The sequence below is a fragment of the Coregonus clupeaformis genome, chromosome 1, assembly GCF_020615455.1.
Source record: "Coregonus clupeaformis isolate EN_2021a chromosome 1, ASM2061545v1, whole genome shotgun sequence".
NCBI lineage: Eukaryota > Metazoa > Chordata > Actinopteri > Salmoniformes > Salmonidae > Coregonus > Coregonus clupeaformis.
In genome coordinates this window covers 69979513-70002855 of record NC_059192.1, presented here as the reverse complement: position 1 = coordinate 70002855, position 23343 = coordinate 69979513, and the positions used below count along the sequence as shown (strand labels likewise).

General features: G+C 43.9%; 1 protein-coding gene across 2 annotated transcripts in view; it reads left to right on the top strand.

Moving 5' to 3' along the window:
• The first annotated feature begins 1119 nt into the window (after positions 1 to 1119).
• The window catches only part of cpn1 (carboxypeptidase N, polypeptide 1), a 201048-nt gene continuing 178824 nt past the window's right edge, over positions 1120 to 23343 (top strand). For both annotated transcript variants that reach the window (XM_041883959.2, XM_041883952.2), the window contains exon 1: positions 1120 to 1636. In XM_041883959.2, coding sequence (XP_041739893.1) covers positions 1402 to 1636 — 235 coding nt within the window. In that variant the 5' untranslated portion in view covers positions 1120 to 1401. The remainder of the gene's footprint in view (positions 1637 to 23343) is intronic.

Below are 23343 nucleotides of genomic sequence, written 5' to 3'. Positions count from 1 at the left end.
TGTGTTTGGGATCATTGTTATGCAGAAAGACCCAGCCACGTTTCATCTTCAATGCCCTTGCTGATGGAAGGAGGTTTTCACTCAAAATCTCACGATACATGGCCCCATTCATTCTTTCCTTTACACAGATCAGTCGTCCTGGTCCCTTTGCAGAAAAACAGCCCCAAAGCATGATGTTTCCACCCCCATGCTTCACAGTAGGTATGGTGTTCTTTGGATGCAACTCAGCATTCTTTGTCCTCCAAACACGACGAGTTGAGTTTTTACCAAAAAGTTCTATTTTGGTTTCATCTGACATTCTCCCAATCCTCTTCTGGATCATCCAAATGCATTTTAGCAAACTTCAGATGGGCCTGGACATGTACTGGCTTAAGCAGGGGGACACGTCTTTCACTGCAGGATTTGAGTCCCTGGCGGCGTAGTGTGTTACTGATGGTAGGCTTTGTTACTTTGGTCCCAGCTCTCTGCAGGTCATTCACTAGGTCCCCCCGTGTGGTTCTGGGATTTTTGCTCACCGTTCTTGTGATCATTTTGACCCCACGGGGTGAGATCTTGCGTGGAGCCCCAGATCTAGGGAGATTATCAGTGGTCTTGTATGTCTTCCATTTCCTAATAATTGCTCCCACAGTTGATTTCTTCAAACCAAACTGCTTACCTATTGCAGATTCAGTCTTCCCAGCCTGGTGCAGGTCTACAATTTTGTTTCTGGTGTCCTTTGCAAATAAATTCATAAAACATCCTACAATGTGATTTTCTGGAGAAAAAAAATCTCAATTTGTCTGTCATAGTTGACGTGTACCTATGATGAAAATTACAGGCCTCTCTCATCTTTTTAAGTGGGAGAACATGCACAATTGGTGGCTGACTAAATACTTTTTTCCCCCACTGTATGTGAGTTAGGTATCATTCTCTCTCTCACACACTCCCACTCTGTCTCCCTTTCCTACTACTTATGTTTGTTGTTTTACTGTAGTCAGTGGCAGAGAGACAAAAGCCCTGCCAGGAGTAATTGTCAACCTAAACCCCCACATTTGGCAAGAGAGGAATAATGAAAAGAAGAGAGAGGGGGGAGGTACTGACATAGTAAAAACAGACTCTTATGTACACTTAATGCCAGTGAAGCAACTAACACGTACTTGACCAGGGACTAAAGGAAAGAGGCAGTTGATAGAGTAAGGGAACGAGACAAAGAAAGAGGGGGCTGTCCTTATTTGCTCTTCAGTGTGGGGGTGTAGGGAGCTCGTGGGAGGAGGCAGAAAAGAGAGAGAGAGAGAGAGACATAGTTAGAGGAACAGAGAGAATAAGTGAGAGACATAGGCACTAAGGCAGTCAGACAAAGAAAGGGGTTGGCAGTCAAGGGAAGCTCAACTCATCTCCAATCCCCTGCTACAGTGAGTGACCATGTGGCTGGGGTTGAATATTGTCTGGCTCGGGGCCCTTCTCATGGGCCTAAATGGGACCGTAGCCTGGGCATCTGACATCCAGCACCACCGCTATGAGGAGTTAGTGCGGGCCCTGTTCGTAGTGCAGAGCGAGTGCCCATACATCACACGGATCTACAGCATTGGGCGCAGTGTGGAGGGACGCCACCTCTATGTACTGGAGTTCAGTGATAACCCAGGCATCCACGAAGCAAGTGAGTGGTCCATTCTTACCTTTATGGCTTTAGAGAGGGCTTGTGATGCTTGGTTGACTCACCTCCTGCAAGGTATGCTACATGATGAGATAATGGATAAGAGCAAGATACATTTTTTTTTGTCATTTGGCAGCCAAGCACCTATCATTATGTCTCCAGCATAAAATTAAGACCCTCAATATTTATTGGAAAGGAGCATCACGCTCCTCCTTGTGCACTTTCACCACCCTGTGAAGTTCATCATAAATTATTGAATCTGTAGCCTAATAAACTGTGTGCTTTTCAAAGTAGTAGTGGGAGGACCACACAACATAGCATCGCGTGACTGCAAGCATTATGGGTATTCTATCAACAAATGCACAACCTAGCGTTTCTACTGACATTTGCAATATGATCTGTTCACCTGTCAAGCATATTTGTTTCTGTAGACATTTGGAAAGTTTACTGACAATTATACTGTTTCAGGCCTGACATGAGTTTTCTTATCTATCAGGTACTTTACTCACATAAAATGGTTGGATGGAAACATTGTTATTGATTGGTTTACATTTAAGAGTTCTTCTGATGTACCCACCTGGTAACACTTTACCTTAAGTGTACATTAATTAATATGTAACTAAATAGCAATACATTAACAATACATATTTCTAACATAGTAGTTATATGTAATTACTATGTAAATACTATGTAATTACACTGTAATAAGGGTTTAGCGGTATAGGTTATTAGTGGAACAAGGACATGTAATTACAAATCAGCTTGTCTGAGGTTATTCCACATGTGTAATTACTCATGATTTATGTACATGTAATTACAAGATGTCTTGTTCCAAATGTAACTAACATGTTCTGTAATTACACTTTTGCATTCTCCTGTGTAGCACCATGTTAACAATGCATCCTATTATGTAACCTTGTTACATGTAACTACATAAGTCCCTACCACCAAAATAAGCTAGGCTAGGACTCCATCAGCTGTTGTAACAACGCACACCTTATCATTAACTACTGCTTCAGTTATCTTATTTCCATAATATCTGGCTTAAAGGATGTACTGAATTAAATGTAAGAACAATGTATTTACAATGGATATGCATGCAACTATAATGTACCTACACAGGAGCAAGCAACTTAATGTAAAGTGAAACACATAATGGTATGACCTTTGTAAATACTATGTACCTGCCTTTGAAAGGGATTTTAGGTTTATTTCCCTGGCTTAAAAGGTGTAATGTAAGTGAAATCTTGTTCAAAATAATATAATGTACTGTTTAATGTTAATGTAGGTACTCATGAGCAAGCAGCTTCAAGTAAAGTGAAACACAGTAGGGTATACCTTTTTATTACAATCATTGGGAAAATACACTTCACTGTAGGATAAATGTTGTTACCTGTAAGTGTAATTACAATGTACTTTCAATGCAATTACATATTTCACAGGATATATCAAAATGTCAGTTAATACGATGTTGTTATATAGAAAAGTATCGTAACTACAATGTTTCTACACAGGAACAAGCAACTTAACGTAAAGTGAAACACATGTAGTTACTATGTTACAATGATGGCAGACACCCAATACAGTACTTGTAGTTGTGATCAATGGGAATCCATCTCAATCTAGGAAGAATATTGTTATCGAATGACCAAGTACACATTAAGATCTGCCCGTTTGGTTGCAAAATGCTCTCGTCAAGTATGCACATGAAAGACATGGAGTCAGTAAATGACCACAAATGTTTGTAGTCAATTAAGTAGGCATTTAAGTATATTTAAATGCATGTTAGTGCTTTTGGTGTGCTTTTGGTATGTGTTAAGTACAATAAAAAACAAGTTTTACAAAATGTATTGTAGCAGCGGCATCCCTTGAAGGCAGGCTTGGTGGGGCCGTGGCTTTGTCTTAGTGCTTTTGGCCTCCCATGAGACGGATTGTCATGCCAGTTAATGTGTTATGTTGAGTTCTGTGATTAAAGGTTAAGCTTGTACACTGCCAGTTCTGCAGTCTTAATAAGACTGACATAATTGCATGTGATACCAAAGCGTCTACTAAAGTTTCATTGTTAAGACAGTCACCATTTCATTACAATACGAGTTGGACAATTTGTTATATTTGCCATACATTTTAATAAAAAAAAATATTTCTGACCGGGAGACCTATGAGGCGGCGCACAATTGGCCGGGTTAGGGGACAGTTTGGCCGGCTGGGATGTCCTTGTCCCATCGTTCTCTAGCGACTCCTTGTGGCGGCCGGGCGCATGCACGCTGACTTCAGTCGCCAGCTGTACAGTGTTTCCTCCGACACATTGGTGCGGCTGGCTTTCGGGTTAAGCGAGCAGTGGGTCAAGAAGCAGTGCGGCTTGGCGGGGTCATGTTTCGGAGGACACATGACTTAACCTTCGCCTCTCCCGAGCCCGTTGGGGAGTTGCAACGATGAGACGTGATCGTAATCACGAAATTGGGGAGAAAAAGGGGGTAAAAATTACATCAAAAAATATATATATACAGTACCAGTCAAAAGTTTGGACACACCTACTCATTCAAGGGTTTTTCTTTATTTTTACTATTTTCTACATTAATAACACATATGCAATCATGTAGTAACCAAAAATGTGTTAAACAAATCAAAATGTATTTTACATTTTAGATTCTTCAAAGTAGCCACCCGTTGCCTTGATGACAGCTTTGCACACTCTTGACATTCTCTCAACCAGCTTCATGAGGAATGCTTTTCCAACAGTCTTGAAGGAGTTCCCACATATGCTGAGCACTTGTTGGCTGCTTTTCCTTTAATCTGCAGTCCAACTCATCCCAAACCATCTAATTTGGGTTGAGGTCAGGTGATTGTGGAGGCCAGGTCATATGATGCAGCACTCCATCACTCTCCTTCTTGGTCAAATAGCCCTTACACAGCCTGGAGGTGTGTTTTGGGTCATTGTCCTGTTGAAAAACAAATGATAGTCTCACTAAGTGCAAACTAGATGGGATGGCGTATCGCTGCAGAATGCGGAGATCATCCATTCACCTACACTGCGTCTCACAAAGACACGGCGGTTGGAACCAAAAATCTCAAATTTGTACTCATCAGACCAAATGACAGATTTCCACCGGTCTAATGTCCATTGCTCGTGTTTCTTGGCCCAAACAAGTCTCTTCTTCGTATTGGTTTCCTTTAGTAGTGGTTTCTTTGCAGCAATTCGACCATGAAGGCCTGATTCACACAGTCTCCTCTGAACAGTTGATGTTGAGATGTGTCTGTTACTTGAACTCTGTGAAGCATTTATTTGGGCTGCAATCTGAGGTGCAGTTAACTCTAATGAACTTATCCTCTGCAGCAGAGGTAACTCTGGGTCTTCCTTTTCTGTGGCAGTTCTCATGAGAGCCATGGTTTTTGCGACTGCACTTGAAGAAACTTTAAAAGTTCTTGACATTTTACCTGATTGACTGTCATTTCTCTTTGCTTATTTGAGCTGTTCTTGCCATAATATGGACTTGGTCTTTTACCAAATAGGGCAATCTTCTGTATACCACCCCTACCTTGTCACAACACAACTGATTGGCTCAAACGCATTAAGAAGGAAAGAAATTCCACAAATTAACTTTTAACAAGGCACACCTGTTAATTGAAATACATTCAAGGTGACTACCTCATGAAGCTGGTTGAGAGAATACCAAGAGTGTGCAAAGCTGTCATCAAGGCAACGGGTGGCTACTTTGAATAATCTAAAATCTAAAATATATTTTGATTTGTTTAACACTTTTTCGGTTACTACATGATTCCATATGTGTTATTTCATAGTTTTGATGTCTTCACTATTATTCTACAATGTAGAAAATAGTAAAAATAAAGCAAAACCCTTGTTAGAGTAGGTGTCTCCAAACTTTTGACTGGTATCTTTAAAGACATTTCAATAATGTATTTCAGAATGCATTTTGAAATACATGAAATACATGTTCTGATGCATTTCAAATATATTTTGATATACATTTATAAATACATTTTAAATACATTCCGAAATACATGTGACACGTTTCAAGAAACTAGGCGTATGTAGCACGTCACTACTTAGCAGAAATGCCTTCTGGAACATGTGAACTTTCATGTGCCTTAATAACAAACTTGTATGCCATCTGTAAATACGAATAGAATTGTTAAATAACGAGCATAGTTGGTTTAGCCACGGAAAAATATAGGAACCTTCCCGCTATCCACGATTGGCTGAGATAATGGATTGTCTGGACATGCCGAGAGATGAGTTCGGATTGGTCTGATATGTAGTATGCTTCTGTCTATAACACGAGCTGCTAAGTATGTGTGGATAATCCTGTCTACCAGAGTAAGGATATCCAACAATTGGAACTAAATCATCCGCAACCTGTATTCAGAATGACTGCCAATGTAGGGAAGGTTGATGAATCAGACTACCTAAACCATCTAAACTGGAACAACCATCTCAGTAATGGGTGTAATAAGTACAACTACTAACAGATTGGATTAGTTTAGAAATATGTAGCACAAGATCAATCAATAAATGAATGCACATGCAAAACCCCAGATATTTGTATTTATTATGGATCCTACTCTTCCTGGGGTCCAGCAAAATTAAGGCAGTTCATAATTCTTTTTAAACATTACAATACATTAACAAATTTCACAACACACTGTGTGCCCTCAGGCCCCTACTCCACCACTACCACATATCTACAGTACAAAAATCCATGTGTATGTGTGTGTATAATGCGTATGTTATCATGTGTGTGTATGCTTGTGTCTGCACCTATGTTTGTTGAAACAAACAATTCTAAAAATCAACCTCAATAGAGCATGCTGGGAAATATGATAATGATGGGCATGGTTTTGAGTGTTTTACTCTACACAGAGTGAAAATGATAACCATCCTGATCTCGCAAGTTCACATTCTGTTTCCGTACATGGATACAATCGGGCCACGACCAGATTCAAACCGTTTGAGCTAGGGGCGTTGAGGAAAATTATCAACCAATCAGAACAACGTACCATATGAAGGGTCTCATTTCACTCAATGTCTATATATAAACAACAGTACCGCAAGCAGGGCAGTGTATCTAGTTAGCATGTCTGTTGACGATTATTTCCATCTGTGCATAAAAGGCACTTTAGGGCATACCAAGAGGATGTTAGACCCATCAAAGGCAGCAGATGAGAAAAATGTTAATGAACGACTAATGGTATTGCCTCAACTTCCCGGTCGTTTGATTAGAATTTACGTCAGGGGCCGGTTGCACCAGTTGGTCATAAGTAGGTCGTAACTCTACGTCCGATGTAAAATGCGCTCCACGCCAGACCCCAATATTTGACTTGTTGCACCAACTGAGCTAGTAGGGAGCAGACGTAGGGTGTTAAATTGGGACTCTATTCTTTCATGATATGCACAGAAAATAATAGCAATCTATATTTTCAAAAGCATGTGAGTCTAGTGTTCATATTTCATGACCTCAGTGGGCTTTTCGAGTTGCCGAGTCAATAGCAAAATAATACACTTGATTTATGCTACATAGCATGCTAAATGTGTCTGAACAGATATTAGTAAACATATAGATGAGCTGCCACCTCCACTTATTTGCCCAGCAAGAGATCAAATAACCAAACATACAGACAGAGATTCAGTGAAACAAAATCACATTGGTTGATTTTCAGACAAGTCAACGGCTTTTGGTTGGGATACTACGCGAGTGAAGAGCAAAAACCTGTTATACTAGGCTAGCGTACGCTACATAGCTAGCTAACATGCTAGCAAAATGTTCTTATTACACTGTTAGATGAGCAAACTAGACTAAAGGATATCATCATGAACATTCACCTCAATTTGGCTAACATTTTCCCTGCCTAATTGTAGCCAAATATCAAAACGTAGATTCCGTGAAAACAAAAATCATAACAGTACTGAAATTATTGTTGACCACAAATGGCTATTGCTTTAAATTATTTTAAATGTTTGGATTACTTTGGGAGTTTCAGTAAGCAACAATATGTATGATACATTCCTTCAATGGCATTAGCCTACTTTAATCCAATATTTTCGTAATTCAGTGTTATTCATTCCCACAGTAATTATTGATTGATCCATCCAGTTGTGGTTAAGAAAACGTGCATGCATGGTGGTGGGCTTTGCGAAGTGATTGGCGTAGCGACATGCGCTGCCGAGCAACCATCATTATGAAGCATCAAATCTCATGAAAGCATTTCTTACGCCGGACTTAGCTTCGACTAGTGTTATTTTTGGTTGGTGCAACAGGTGTAAATTCTGATCCCAAAGTCGGACTTAGCTACGCCCGACCTAGCATTTAAAACCAACTTTTTAACGCCCAACTGGTGAAACCGGCCCAAGATCAGAAGAGGATTTCGCAATTTTTGCCAAGTCCCAATGTCGAAGCAACTACTTCGACTGCTGACAAACAGGACCGGGAGCCATCACCTTCAAAGACCCAAAGCACTCTAAAAATAAGTTATGTCCCAATCTACCGAGATGCAGAACAGAACACACTGCAAATTTCATATGCTCAATGTGGGACTATTCCTGTGTTTCAACATTCATAAAAAAATATTATAGATAGAATCTACAAAATGATTCTAGAAGAATACAACTTAAGCAAAACTATATTAAACCTTGTCAGTCCAAATCCAACGTTGTATATTTAGGGTTCAAGCAGTGAAGCTGGTGAAACCCTATTGTATTTTTCTTCAGTCATTATTAGGGGTTCAGCAGTGAAGCTGGTGAAACCCTGTTGTATTTCTTCTGGTTTATTAGGGGTCCATGCCCCGAAGGAACCCTATTATTATTATTTTCCAATCTTTGGAGAGCTTTAGCTCTTAAATGGTAAGATCTACAGAGATCAAACTTGATGGGATGGTGTAAGTAAGTGCACGAATACATCTGGTGCAACTTGGCCAAAAGATGGCCCTATAAACAACATTTGATTTCAAAAAGTCAGCCCCAACACATCGTTTGACCTAGAGTCCGGAAATTGGTACGAAGGTTCTTCTCCACCGAAGGAACATATTTGCCTCTACGACCGATGGCGTCACCATGATGGATCATCCGCCATTTTGAAAATGTTAATTGTTCTACATTTTTAAACAACGTATCCTCAGAAACCACTCAACCGATCTCTCCGAAACCTGGCGTAGAGCATCTATAGACCAATATCTTTAAATGCATTAATAATAAAGTTGATAAACTTCCAGTCAAAAGTTTGTACATACCTACTCATTCAAGGGTTTTTCTTTATTTTTACTATTTTTTACATTATACAATAATAGTGAAGACATCCAAACTATGAAATAACACATTTGGAATCATGTAGTAACCAAAAAAAGTGTTAAATCAAAATATATTTTAAATTGGAGATTTAAACGTCAGTCAATACGGAAACTTTGAACGTGCAGTCGCAAAAACCATGAAGTGCTATCATGAAACTGGCTCTCATGAAGACCGCCACAGGAATGGAAGACCCAGAGTTATCTCTGCTGCAGAGGATAAGTTCATTTGAGTTACCAGCCTCAGAAATTGCAGCCCAAATAAATGCTTCACAGAGTTCAAGTAACACACACATCTCAACATCAACTGTTCAGAGGAGACTGTGTAAATCAGGCCTTCATGGTCGAATTGCTGCAAAGAAACCACTACTAAAGGACACCAATAAGAAGAAGAGACTTTCTTTGGCCAAGAAACACTAGCAATGGACATTAGACCGGTGGAAATGTGTCCTTTGGTCTGGAGTCCAAATTGGAGATTTTTGGTTTCAACCGCCGTGTCTTTGTGAGACGCGGTGTGGGTGAACAGATGATCTCCGCATGTGTATTTCCCACCGTAAAGCATGGAGGAGGAGGTGTGATGGTGTGCTGGTGACACTGTCTGTGATTTATTTAGAATACAAGGCACACTTAACCAGCATGGCTACCACAGCATTCTGCAGCGATACGTCATCCCATCTGGTTTGGGTTTAATGGGACTACCATTTGTTTTTCAACAGGACAATGACCCAACACACCTCCAGGCTGTGTAAGGGCTATTTGACCAAGAAGCAGAGTGATGGCGTGGTCTATCAGATGACCTGGCCACCACAATCCCCCGACCTCAACCCAATTTAGATGGTTTGGGATGAGTCGGACCACAGAGTGAAGGAAAAAGCAGCCAACAAGTGCTCAACATATGTGGGAACTCCTTCAAGACTATTGGAAAAGCATTCCAGATGAAGCTGGTTGAGAGAATGCCAAGAGTGTGCAAAGCTGTCATCAAGGCAAAGGGTGGCTATTTGAAATATATTTTGATTTGTTTAACACTTTTTTGGTTACTACATGATTCCATATGTGTTATTTATAGTTTTTATTTCTTCACTATTATTTTACAATGTAGAAAATATTAAAAATAAAGAAAAACCTGGAATGAGTAGGTGTGTCCAAACTTTTGTCTTGTACTGTATCTTAAACGTCATTACAGCTGTGAGCCAATGAAGTAGAGTGAGTTTGGCCCTTACAATTCAAGTCGTTCTTGGAGGGAATGGAGCCTCCTTCTGGGAATGCCTCTCTACAATGTTCCCTGAAGTGTACACTGGTCCACTACCCACATTGATTAAAAACTATAAAATTGGTGTGAGTACCAGAGATGAAGTCAAGACTGGAACCGTTTAGATCCAGACCCAGACCAAGACTAGACTTTCTAAGACCCAGACCAAGGGCCAGTAGATCGAGACTATGACCAGACCAAGAGCAGTTTAAATGGGTAAAAATAAGATCCAGCAGAGTAAACTTGAGTAGAGTATAGTTCTGTACAGTACAGTTCAGTATAGTAGAGTACAGTAAAGTTCAGTACAGTTCATTACAGTAGAGTACAGAAAAGTAAAGTACAGTATAGTTCAGTTTAGTTCAGTACAGTAGAGTATAGTTCAGTACAGTACAGTAAAGTACAGTAAAGTACAGTAAAGTACAGTAAAGTTCAGTACAGTATAGCTCAGTACAGCAAAGTAATGTACAGTACATTACAGTACAGTAGAGCACATTAGAGTAGAGTAGAGTACAATACAGTACATTATAGACGTCTATGGTTGGGCCAAATATACTGTAATTCTATGTTTGTGCTCTTGGAGGGTTGGAGACACTTGCAGGCTATGCATGTCAATACCCTATATGTTTTCCTGAAGTGTGCACTTGTCCACTACCCACATGGTGGTCCTCTGTAGCTCAGTTGGTAAAGCATTGCAGGATGGTGGGTTCGATTCTCACGACCACACTAATATAAAAAATATATGCATGCATTACCGGGTTCAAATCCAGCCGGTTTCAAAAAGACTTCCCTAGACAGTGAGAGATTGTTGTTGTTATACCTGAACCACATTTAAAGACTTGTAAAATAAGATCTTTAAATGCATTATATATTAAGTTGATATCTTAAACATTATGGCTGCTGTGACCCAATGAAGTTTGGGCATGACAATTCAAGTCGTTCTTGGAGGGAATAGAGCCCCCTGCTGGCCATGCCTCTCAATACTCTACAATATTTCCTGAAGTGTATAACATTGGTGTGAGTACCAGCGATGAAGTCAAGACCAAAGCTTATTAGATCTAGACCCAGACTTTCTGAAACCCAGACCAAGGACCAGTTTATCGATACCATGACCAGACCAAGACCAGTTTAAATGGGGGAAAAACAAGATCCAGTAGAGTAAACTTGATTATGGTTCAGTATACTACAGTTTAGTTCAGTACAGTAAAGTACAGTACAGTACGGTAGAATATAGTTAAGTACAGTATAGTTCAGTACAGTATAGTTCAGTGCAGGACAGTACAGTGCAGTAGTGTACTGTTCAGCACAGTACAGTAAAGTACAGTATAGTACAGTACAGTATGGTAGTTTAGTTCAGTTCTGTGCTGTACAGTATAGTACAGTATAGTTCAGTACAGTTCAGTACAGTAAAGTACAGTATAGTGCAGTAATGTAATGTAATATGCAGTACAGTAGGTACAGTACAGTAATGTACAGTGTAGTATTATTTATTTAACCTTTATTTTGATAGGGAAGTAATTCTGAGACTAGGGTCTCTTTTACAGATGAGCCCTGCATAAATACATCCAACACGTACAGTATACAATATACTTTAAAAAAAAACATATTAAGAAAAACAGACAACTTTTATCAGCGTAGAGGTCTCCGATCATTACTCTGAACTGACCAAGGGGGACCAGAACATCTAATTTCAGAAAGCTTTGTAAGTTGTTCAACATAAAGGGTGCAAAAAAACTTAAAGCGGCTTTACCCAACTCTGTGGAGACCAAAGGGGCCTCCAGTGTTATCCAAGCCTGAGACCGTGTTTGGTAATTCGGAAGTCTAAATTGAATTAATGATGATAGATACATAGGAAGTTTTTGCATGAGTGCTTTGTAGATAAACACAACAAAATGCTGCTCTCTCCTTATATACAAAAAGGCTCAACCCACTTTTGGATACAAAACACAATGGTTACCAGTAATAAACCTAAGGGCACAATGAAAAACAGCATCTAGTGGTTTAAGTGTAGATGCTGCTGCATGCATATGTGACCGACTGCCTCGATTTGGTCTCATGTAAGTAGAGACTCAGAGCTATAAAATCATACAATGCAGTTGAGGAACAATGGAAAAATAATTCTGTTTTGAAAGTTGATCAAATTGTAACCCCACTTTTGAGCAAAATGGTCCGTAAATGTTTTGGTATACCTACTGGAGAGCTCTTCTTTGTCTACACCCATTCAGCATCGTTCAAACCCTCTAAAGCCTTAGCCCCACCCATCTCTTTAGGGATTTACATGTGAGGTCATGTGCTAAACAGAGTGAGTAAGGTAGTGTAGTAGATTACAATAAGTAGTAGCTTACAATAAGGAAAAACTCCAGGTAAAAACACACTTTATCTAGTCCTTGACCTATATCCTAATCTGATTTTGGTGCAGGTCGTGTTGTTCTTCACATTGCCGTCTCTGGTAAACACACACTATATAAATAAAAAACTAAGTTTATTTGTCACATGCACAGGATACAGAAGGTGTAAACAGTACAGTGAAATGGTTAATTGCATATTTGCATAGTAGCAATATTAAAAATAGAAAGTGTCCAGTAAAAATATTTTATAAATGTTGTATAGTTATTAGATGATGCTTACCCCCTAGGGTCATGTGAAAGAAATGCTAGAACCACCCCCCAGCCACATCTAGCTAATTGGATGGGTCACTACAGAAGGTATAAATGGTACAGTGAAATGGCTACTTGCATATTTGCATAGTAGCAATATCAAAAATAGAAAGTGTCAATAAAAAAATAATAAAACAAGAACAAAAAGGGTCAATGCCAATAGAGTAAGAACAAAATAATATACAGTATGTACAATAACAATATCAATAATGATATCAGTAATACTGGTGATAGATGAGGTAGTTATATGCATACAATCAGGGGTAAAGTGGCTGACCAGCAGGATAAAAAAATAAATAGAAGCAGCAAAGTATGGTGTGTGTGTGTGTGTGTGTGTGTGTATGTGTTAGTAGAGAGTCATGTGAATGTGCATAGAGGCACTGCAGATAGTCCAGATGACCGGGAACTCGCCCCCAGTAATGAATATTACATGACATTACATTTCATAACACTTTACCCAATACATTTAGTGTGTTCCCTCAGGCCACTACTCCACTATCACATATTTACAATAAATCCATGTGTACGTGTGTCTAGAGTGCGTGTCTTTGTCAGAGTGGTGTAGGTGGATGAGTAGGAATCAGGCGCAGGAAACCAGGAGGACTTCAACAGAACTTTACTAAAGTCCAAACACAAAATCAGTCGCCAACCCAACCGGGTGGCGCGAACAATTACGCACGAAAACACAGTGCGGAAACAACAAGAAAAGCGCACACAGTGCGAGCTCTCGAAAATACACAAATAACGAGAGAACAAACTCGTAGAAGCAGGCTGACATAAACAATCACGCATAACACCTGACCCAAACACACGAAACTAAATAAGGGAACAATTAAGACACAAATAAGGGACAGGTGTTATGAACAGACAAAACCAAATGAACATGAAACATAGAACGGTGGCAGCTAGTACTCCGGAGACGACGACCGCCGAAGCCTGCCCGAACAAGGAAGAGGAGCAGCCTCGGCCGAAACCGTGACAGTACCCCCCCCTTGACGCGCGGCTCCAGCCGTGCGCCGACCCGGAGCTCGGGGACGACCCGGACGACGCGGAGCAGGGCGCGCAGGATGACCCCGATGGAAATCGGTCAGTAGGGACTGGTCTAATACGTCCCTCCTTGGCACCCAGCACCGCTCCTCCGGGCCGTACCCCTCCCACTCCACGAGATATTGAAGACCCCCCATCCGGCGTCTAGAATCCAGGATGGACCTCACGGTATACGCCGGAGCCCCCTCGATGTCCAACGGGGGCGGAGGAGTCTCCTCAATCTCAAAGTCCTGGAGTGGACCAGCTACCACCGGCCTGAGGAGAGACACATGGAACGAGGGGTTAATATTTTTGTAATCAACAGGTAGTTCTAACCTATAACTCACCTCGTTCAATCTCCTCAGGACTTTAAATGGCCCCACAAACCGCCGACCCAGCTTCCGGCAGGGCAGGCGGAGGGGCAGGTCTCTGGTTGAGAGCCAGACTCGATCTCCAGGTGCGTACACTGGCCCCTCACTGCGGTGTAGGTCGGCGCTCGTCTTCTGTCGACGTATGGCACGCTGCAGATGGACGTGTGCAGCGTCCCACGTCTCCTCCGAGCGCCGCACCCACTCATCCACAGCGGGGGCCTCGATCTGGCTCTCATGCCATGGTGCCAGAACCGGCTGGTACCCTAACACACACTGAAAAGGGGTTAGTTGGGTGGAGGAGTGGCGAAGAGAGTTCTGTGCCATCTCGGCCCAGGGCACATATCTCGCCCACTCCTCCGACCGGCCCTGACAGTATGACCTCAGAAACCTACCCACATCCTGGTTGACACGTTCAACCTGCCCATTACTCTCCGGGTGGTAACCCGAGGTAAGGCTTACCGAAACCCCCAACCGTTCCATAAATGCTCTCCACACTCTAGAGGTGAACTGGGGGCCTCGGTCAGACACTATATCCTCGGGTACCCGTAATGCCGGAAGACATGGGTGAACAGAGCCTCTGCGGTCTGTAGGGCAGTGGGTAGACCCGGCATGGGAAGGAGACGACAGGCCTTAGAGAACCGATCCACAACGACCAGGATGGTAGTATTCCCCTGTGAGGGGGAAGGTCGGTAACAAAATCCACCGAGAGGTGGGACCAGGGTCGTTGTGGAATAGGCAGGGGTTGTAACTTACCCCTGGGCAAATGTCTGGGCGCCTTACACTGGGCACACACCGAACAGGAGGAGACATAAATCCTCACATCCCTAGCTAACGTTGGCCACCAGTACTTCGTGCTAAGGCAGTGCACTGTCCGGCCGATACCCGGATGGCCAGAGGAGGGGGACGTATGAGCCCAACAAATGAGGCGATCGCGTACCTCGAGCGGAACGCACGTCCGACCCACAGGACACTTTGGAGGACTCGGGTCGGTGCGTAACGCCCCGCTCGATCTCACCATCAACCTCCCACACCACCGGAGCAACCAGACAAGACTCCGGTAGTATGGGCGTGGACTCAACTGACCTCTCCTCTGCGTCATACCGCCGAGACAGAGCATCTGCCTTCCCGTTCTGGGACCCAGGGATGTATGTGATTTTAAACACAAACCGGGCTAGGAACATAGTCCAGCGAGCCTGGCGAGGATTCAGTCTCCTAGCTGCCCGGATGTACTCCAGGTTACGATGGTCAGTTAGAATGAGGAAAGGGTGTTGAGCCCCCTCGAGCCAATGCCGCCACACCTTTAGGGCCTGTACCACGGCTAACAGCTCCCTGTCTCCTACGTCATAATTCCGCTCCGCCGGACTGAGCTTCTTTGAGTAAAACGCACAGGGACGGAGTTTAGGTGGAGTGCCAGAACGCTGGGAAAGAACGGCCCCTATCCCGGCCTCTGACGCGTCCACCTCTACTTGGAACGGTAAAGAGGGATCCGGATGCGCCAACACCGGCGCCGAGGTAAACAGGTCCTTCAGTCTCCCAAATGCCCTGTCCGCCTCAGCTGACCACCGCAAGCGCACCGGACCCCCCCTTTAACAGAGACGTGATGGGAGCTGCCACCTGTCCAAAACCCCGGATAAACCTCCGGTAATAATTCGCAAAACCCAAGAACCGTTGCACCTCCTTCACAGTGGTTGGGGTCTGCCAATTACGCACAGCTGACACCCGGTCTACCTCCATCTTCACCCCTGACGCAGATAACTGGTAACCCAGAAAGGAGACCGACTTCTGAAAAAACAGACATTTCTCTGCCTTGACATATAGGTCATGCTCCAACAGCCTCCTCAATACTCGGCGCACCAGGGCTACATGCTCAGCACGGGTAGGACTATACACCAGAATGTCGTCGATGTACACAACTACTCCCTGTCCCTGCATGTCCCGGAAGATCTCATCGACGAAGGATTGGAAGACTGAGGGAGCATTCATCAACCCATATGGCATGACTAGATACTCGTAGTGTCCGGAAGTCGTGCTAAACGCTGTCTTCCATTCATCGCCCTCTCGAATGCGCACCAAGTTATATGCGCTCCTAAGATCCAATTTTGTAAAGAACTGCGCACCGTGCAGTGACTCCGTCATAGTCGCAATCAGAGGAAGTGGATAGCTGTACTTCACTGTGATCTGATTGAGACCGCGGTAATCAATACACGGGCGCAGACCTCCATCCTTTTTCTTCACAAAAAAGAAACTTGAGGAAGCGGGTGAAACGGAGGCCCGTATGTATCCCTGTCTAAGAGACTCAGAAATGTATGTCTCCATAGCCTTTCTCTCCTCTTGAGACAAAGGATACACATGGCTCCGGGGAGAGCTGCTCCTGACTGGAGATCTATCGCACAATCCCCCCGTCTATGAGGCGGCAGCTGCGCCGCCCTAGTCTTACTGAACGCTAATGCCAAATCCTCATACTCGGGGGGAATCTGCAGTGCTGGCATTAGATTCGGACTCTCCACCGAGGTCGCCCCTATGGAAACACCCAGACACCGCCCCTCACATTGAGCAGACCACCCTTTAAGAGCTTTCTCTCGCCACCTAATAATAGGGTCATGAGTCATCAACCAGGGAAGACCCAGCACTACCGGATACGCAGGAGAGTCAATCAGATAGAGCTGAATTCTCTCCTCATGACCCTCCTGCGCCATCATCTGAAGGGGGTGCTGTGACTTCCCTAATCAACCCAGACCCTAACGGACGGCTATCTAGGGCATGGACGGGGAAAGGCTTATCCACTGGAAGGAGGGGAATCCCTAACTCTATACAGAACTGGCGATCTACAAAATTCCCAGCTGCGCCTGAATCTACCAGCGCCTTATGCTGGGCACGAGGTGCAACCTGTGGGAAACAAACAGGCAAGGTTAGGTGCACGACAGAAAGCTCTGGGTAAGCAGGGCGCCTACTCACCTGGGGGGACCCCCCAATGCGTGACCTGCCATCTCCCTCACTGGAGGACCCGCCCCAACACCTCGCCGCGGTGTGCCCTCCACGACCACAGTTGGTGCAAGGGCCGGGTCCCCTCGGGCTCCTCCTCCTCCGTTCCCTAGCGCCAGCACCTCCGAGCTCCATAGGGCTCGGCTCGGAGGTGCTGGAGAGTGGAATGGGCGAACCCCCCCCTCCGGGACGCCCACGGGTGGCGAGCAGGGTATCCAGCCGGATGGCCATGTCGACCAGCTGGTCGAACGTCAACGACGTGTCCCTGCACGCCAACTCTCGCTGGACGTCCTCCCGGAGGCTGCAGCGGAAATGGTCGATATGGGCCCGCTCATTCCACCCTGCATCAGCCGCTAGGGTCCGAAACTCCAAGGCAAAGTCATGGGCGCTCCTCATCCCCTGTCGGAGGTAGAATAGACGTTCCCCCGCCGCCTTCCCTTCTGGTGGATGGTCGAACACAGCACGGAAGCAGCGGGAGAACTCCGCATAGTTCGTGGTAGCGGCGTCCATTCTCCTCCACTCGGCGTTGGCCCACTCCAACGCCTTGCCGGTGAGACAGGAGATGAGGGCTGAGACGCTCTCGTGTCCCGAGGGCGCCGGGTGTACGGTGGCGAGGTAGAGCTCCACCTGCAGCAGGAACCCTTGACACCCGGCAGTGGAGCCGTCGTACGCCCTCGGGAGCGAGAGCCGAATCCCACTAGGTTCCGGAGATGAGACAGGAGGGCTGACCGATGGGGCTGGTTCGGTTCGTGGAGGTGTGGGAACCCCGCTGGTCTCCCATCGGTGCAGCGTATTCATCACCCTCTCCAGGGCATGACAGACCTGGTTGATGCGGTCCTCCTGACCACGAAGACGTTCATCCATCTCGGCTGTCGGCGTGGTCGCTCCTGCTGATTCCATGGAAGTGATGCGTGATTCTGTCAGAGTGGTGTAGGTGGATGAGTAGGAATCAGGCGCAGGAAACCAGGAGGACTTCAACAGAACTTTACTAAAGTCCAAACACAAAATCAGTCGCCAACCCAACCGGGTGGCGCGAACAATTACGCACGAAAACACAGTGCGGAAACAACAAGAAAAGCGCACACAGTGCGAGCTCTCGAAAATACACAAATAACGAGAGAACAAACTCGTAGAAGCAGGCTGACATAAACAATCACGCATAACACCTGACCCAAACACACGAAACTAAATAAGGGAACAATTAAGACACAAATAAGGGACAGGTGTTATGAACAGACAAAACCAAATGAACATGAAACATAGAACGGTGGCAGCTAGTACTCCGGAGACGACGACCGCCGAAGCCTGCCCGAACAAGGAAGAGGAGCAGCCTCGGCCGAAACCGTGACAGTCTTATCATGTGTGTGTGGGTCTATGTCTCTTCACAGTCCCCGCTGTTCCATAAGGTGTATTTTTATCTTTTTTTTTTTTTTTTTTAAATCTGATACTACTGCTTGGATCAGTTACCTGATGTGGAATAGAGTTCCATGTAGCCATGGCTCTATGTAGTACTGTGCGCCTCCCATAGTCTGTTCTTGACTCTGGGATTGTGGAGAGACCTTTGGTGGGATGCATGGGTGTCCGAGCTGTGTGCTAGTAGTTTAAACAGACACCTCAGTGCATTCAGCATGTCTACACTTCTTACAAAAACAAGTAGTGATGAAGTCAATCTCTCCTCCACTTTGAGCCATGAGAGATTTACAGTGGGGAGAACAAGTATTTGATAAACTGCCGATTTTGCAGGTTTTCCTACTTACAAAGCATGTAGAGGTCTGTAATTTTTATCATAGGTACACTTCAACTGTGAGAGACGGAATCTAAAACAAAAATTATGAAAATCACATTGTATGATTTTTAAGTAATTAATTTGCATTTTATTGCATGACATAAGTATTTCATCACCTACCTACCAGTAAGAATTCCGGCTCTCACAGACCTGTTCGTTTTTCTTTAAGAAGCCCTCCTGTTCTCCACTCATTACCTGTATTAACTGCACCTGTTTGAACTCGTTACCTGTATAAAAGACACCTGTCCACACACTCAATCAAACAGACTCCAACCTCTCCACAATGGCCAAGACCAGAGAGCTGTGTAAGGACATCAGGGATAAAATTGTAGACCTGCACAAGGATGGGATGGGCTACAGGACAATAGGCAAGCAGCTTGGTGAGAAGGCAACAACTGTTGGCGCAATTATTAGAAAATGGAAGAAGTTCAAGATGACGGTCAATCACCCTCGGTCTGGGGCTCCATGCAAGATCTCACCTCGTGGGGCATCAATGATCATGAGGAAGGTGAGGGATCAGCCCAGAACTACACGGCAGGACCTGGTCAATGACCTGAAGCGAGCTGGGACCACAGTCTCAAAGAAAACCATTAGTAACACACTACGCCATCATAGATTAAAATTCTGCAGCGCACGCAAGGTCCCTCTGCTCAAGCCAGCGCATGTCCAGGCCCGTCTGAAGTTTGCCAATGACCATCTGGATGATCCAGAGGAGGAATGGGAGAAGGTCATGTGGTCTGATGAGACAAAAATAGAGCTTTTTGGTCTAAACTCCACTCACCGTGTTTGGAGGAAGAAGAAGGATGAGTACAACCCCAAGAACACCATCCGAACCGTGAAGCATGCAGGTGGAAACATCATTCCTTGGGGATGCTTTTCTGCAAAGGGGACAGGACGACTGCACCGTATTGAGGGGAGGATGGATGGGGCCATGTATCGCGAGATCTTGGCCAACAACCTCCTTCCCTCAGTAAGAGCATTGAAGATGGGTCGTGGCTGGGTCTTCCAGCATGACAACGACCCAAAACACACAGCCAGGGCAACTAAGGAGTGGCTCCTATGTCATGCAATAAAATGCAAATTAATTACTTAAAAATCATACAATGTGATTTTCTGGATTTTTGTTTTAGATTCCGTCTCTCACAGTTGAAGTGTACATATGAAAAAAATTACAGACCTTTACATGCTTTGTATGTAGGAAAACCTGCAAAATCGGCAGTGTATCAAATACTTGTTCTCCCCACTGTACATGCATATTATTCATGTTAGCTCCCGTGTACATTTAAGGGCCAGCCATGCTGCACTGTTCTGAGCCAATTGTAATTTTCCGAGGTCTTTCTTTGTCCCACCTGACCACCCGATTGAATAGTGGTGTTAACCCCTGGGATGTTAACCCCTGTCACAGTGCTGTTCTTCACCACACCAGCAATCTCTGACAAAGTGTTCACTGTGGTCTTTCTGAGGCGCTGCTTGATGAGGCTGAAGCACCAGTCAGGGGCAAACTTGGTGTGGCCTGTGATCAGGAAGTGAAGGTCCTGACTGTGGTGGAGCTTGTGCATGGTCCGTCAGGCACAATACCAGAGCACAAACTTGTTCTTGTTAAAAAGTAGGTCCCAGAGCACAAACTTGTTCTTGTTAAAAAGTAGATGGGACCTGGCTGCATACAGTCAGAAGGATAGTGCACCTGCAAACAACAACAAAAGAACATTAGAGAAATATAAATTAATTGTCAAATCCCTGTCAGTCTGTCTTTACACATGTCAGTGAAAGACACGTGCCTGCTTCCCATTTATAAAAACAAATAAATGATAACCTTTATTTTATCAGGGAGTCATACTGAGACCAAGGTCAATTTTACAGATGAGCCCTGAATTACATAAATTACAGAAAATACACACATCAATATAAATACAAAATGCAAGCAGAAAAATAAACACAGTCATAAAAAACAAACACATTCATCAGTAATAAGGTCCTCAATCAGTATAAAGGAGGAAATGTTGCTTACCTGTTGAGAAAAATCTAAGCTGTAATGCATCCTGATGTCATTGCTTGCTGGTTCAGTAGGGCCCCCCAGAGACAACTGCAGGTCTTGACAGGTGGTCTTGCAGTCAGCAACCATCTTCTGGTAGACAGACCGCTCACTCTGAACAAGCAGGAGATGCTGCTCTTGTTTCTTCAGCTTGGCTGATTTAACAGCTTCTGGCAGATTGGCAGATCTGAATACCTGATAGTTGTTCCTCTGGCACTGCAAGCACAGGTCTGTCCTGGGCTTAGCGCTTGAGGTGTGGGGCAACAATTTTCTCTACAGACTCCTGAAGGAAGACAGCTCGACTGCACGTACATCTGAAAATACATAAATAATGTCAGATCAATAAAAGTAGTGCCAATCACGTTGGAGGTAATTGAAATAATCAAAATATGTGTTGTTTATGCTTTACATACCAAGTGTTGTCATCGATTCCTTGTAGAGACGCCACACCGCTGCTTTTGTCACATGAGATGGCAGCAGCTTTCAACCAAAGCGTTTGTGTCCTGGGTGGCGTCCTGGTAATACTATTGCATTATCCTCTGCATAGTTGTTGATGAAGTTCACAACTCGCTGCAAGTCCTCATGCTTCAGGTGTAACCTGTGCTTGCTTGGGCTGGCTCTCTTTTTGATGGGAGGCATCAGACCCTTCTCCTTGTATGACTGGTGGAGGAGAGTCTGGAGGAGAGTGAAAGACAAATTCCAGAAACAAATATTTGTGCATTATTAAACAATAGATGGCCGTAATCAGTTGTGTTGTGTATAGCCCTATTTGGTAAAAGACCAAGTCCATATTATGGCAAGAACAGCTCAAATAAGCAAAGAGAAATGACATGAAAGAAAAATGACATGAAGGTCAGTCAATACGGAACATTTCAAGAACTGAAAGTTTCTTCAAGTGCAGTCACAAAAACCATCAAGCGCTATGATGAAACTGGCTTTCATGAGGACCACAACAGGAATGGAAGACCCAGAGTTACCTCTGCTGCAAAGGATAAGTTCATTAGAGTTACCAGCCTCAGAAATTGCAGCCCAAATAAATGCATCACAGAGTTCAAGTAACACACACATCTCAACATCAACTGTTCAGAGGGGACTGTGTGAATCAGGCCTTCATGGTCGAATTGCTGCAAAGAAACCACTACTAAATGACACCAATAATAAGAAGAGACCTGCTTGGGCCAAGAAACACGAGCAATGGACCGGTGGAAATGTGTCCTTTGGTCTGGAGTCCAAATTGGAGATTTTTGGTTCCAACCACCGTGTCTTTGTGAGACACGGTGTGTGTGAACGGATGATTTCCAAATGTGTAGTTCCCACCGTAAAGCATGGAGAGGAGGTGTTATTGTGTGGGGGTGCTTTGCTGGTGACTCAGTCTGTGATTTATTTAGATTTCAAGGCACACTTAACCAGCATGGCTACCACAGCATTCTGCAGTGATACGCCATCCCATCTGGTTTGGGCTTAGTGAGACTATCATTTGTTTTTCAACAGGACAATGACCCAACACACCTCCAGGCTATGTGAGGGCTATTTTACCAAGAAGGAGAGTGATGGAGCGGTGAATCAAATGACCTGGCCTCCACAATCACCCGACCTCAACCCAATTGAGATGGTTAGGGATGAGTCGGATGGCAGAGTGAAGGAATAGCAGCCAACAAGTGCTCAGCATATGTGGGAACTCCTTCAAGACTATTGGAAAAGCCTTCCAGGTGAAGCTGGTTGAGAGAATGCCAAGAGTGTGCGAAGCTGTCATCAAGGCAAAGGGTGGCTATTTGAAGAATCTAAAATGTAAAATATATTTTGATTTGTTTAACACTTTTTTGGTTACTACATGATTCCATATGTGTTATTTCATAGTTTTTATGTCTTCACTATTATTCTACTTCAACTTGAGCACCTTTCTTTTAAACCCTTGAATGAGTAGGAGTGTCCAAACCTTTTACTGGTACTGTATGTATGTGTGTATACACAGTGCATTCGGAAAGTATTTGGTACCCTTCCCCTTGACTTTTTCCACATTTTGTTACGTTACAGCCTTATTCTAAAATGGATTTAATTGTTTTTTCCTCATCAATCTACACACAATAGCCCATAATGACAAAGCAAAAACAGGTTTTTATAAATTTTCGCAAATGTATTTTTAAATAAAAAATTTAAATATAACATTTACATAAGTATTCAGACTCTTTACTCAGTACTTTGTTGATGCACCTTTGGCAGCAATTACAGCCTTGAGTCTTCTTGGGTATGACGCTACAAGCTTGGCACACCTGTATTTGGGGAGTTTCTCCCATTCTTCACTGCAGATCCTCTC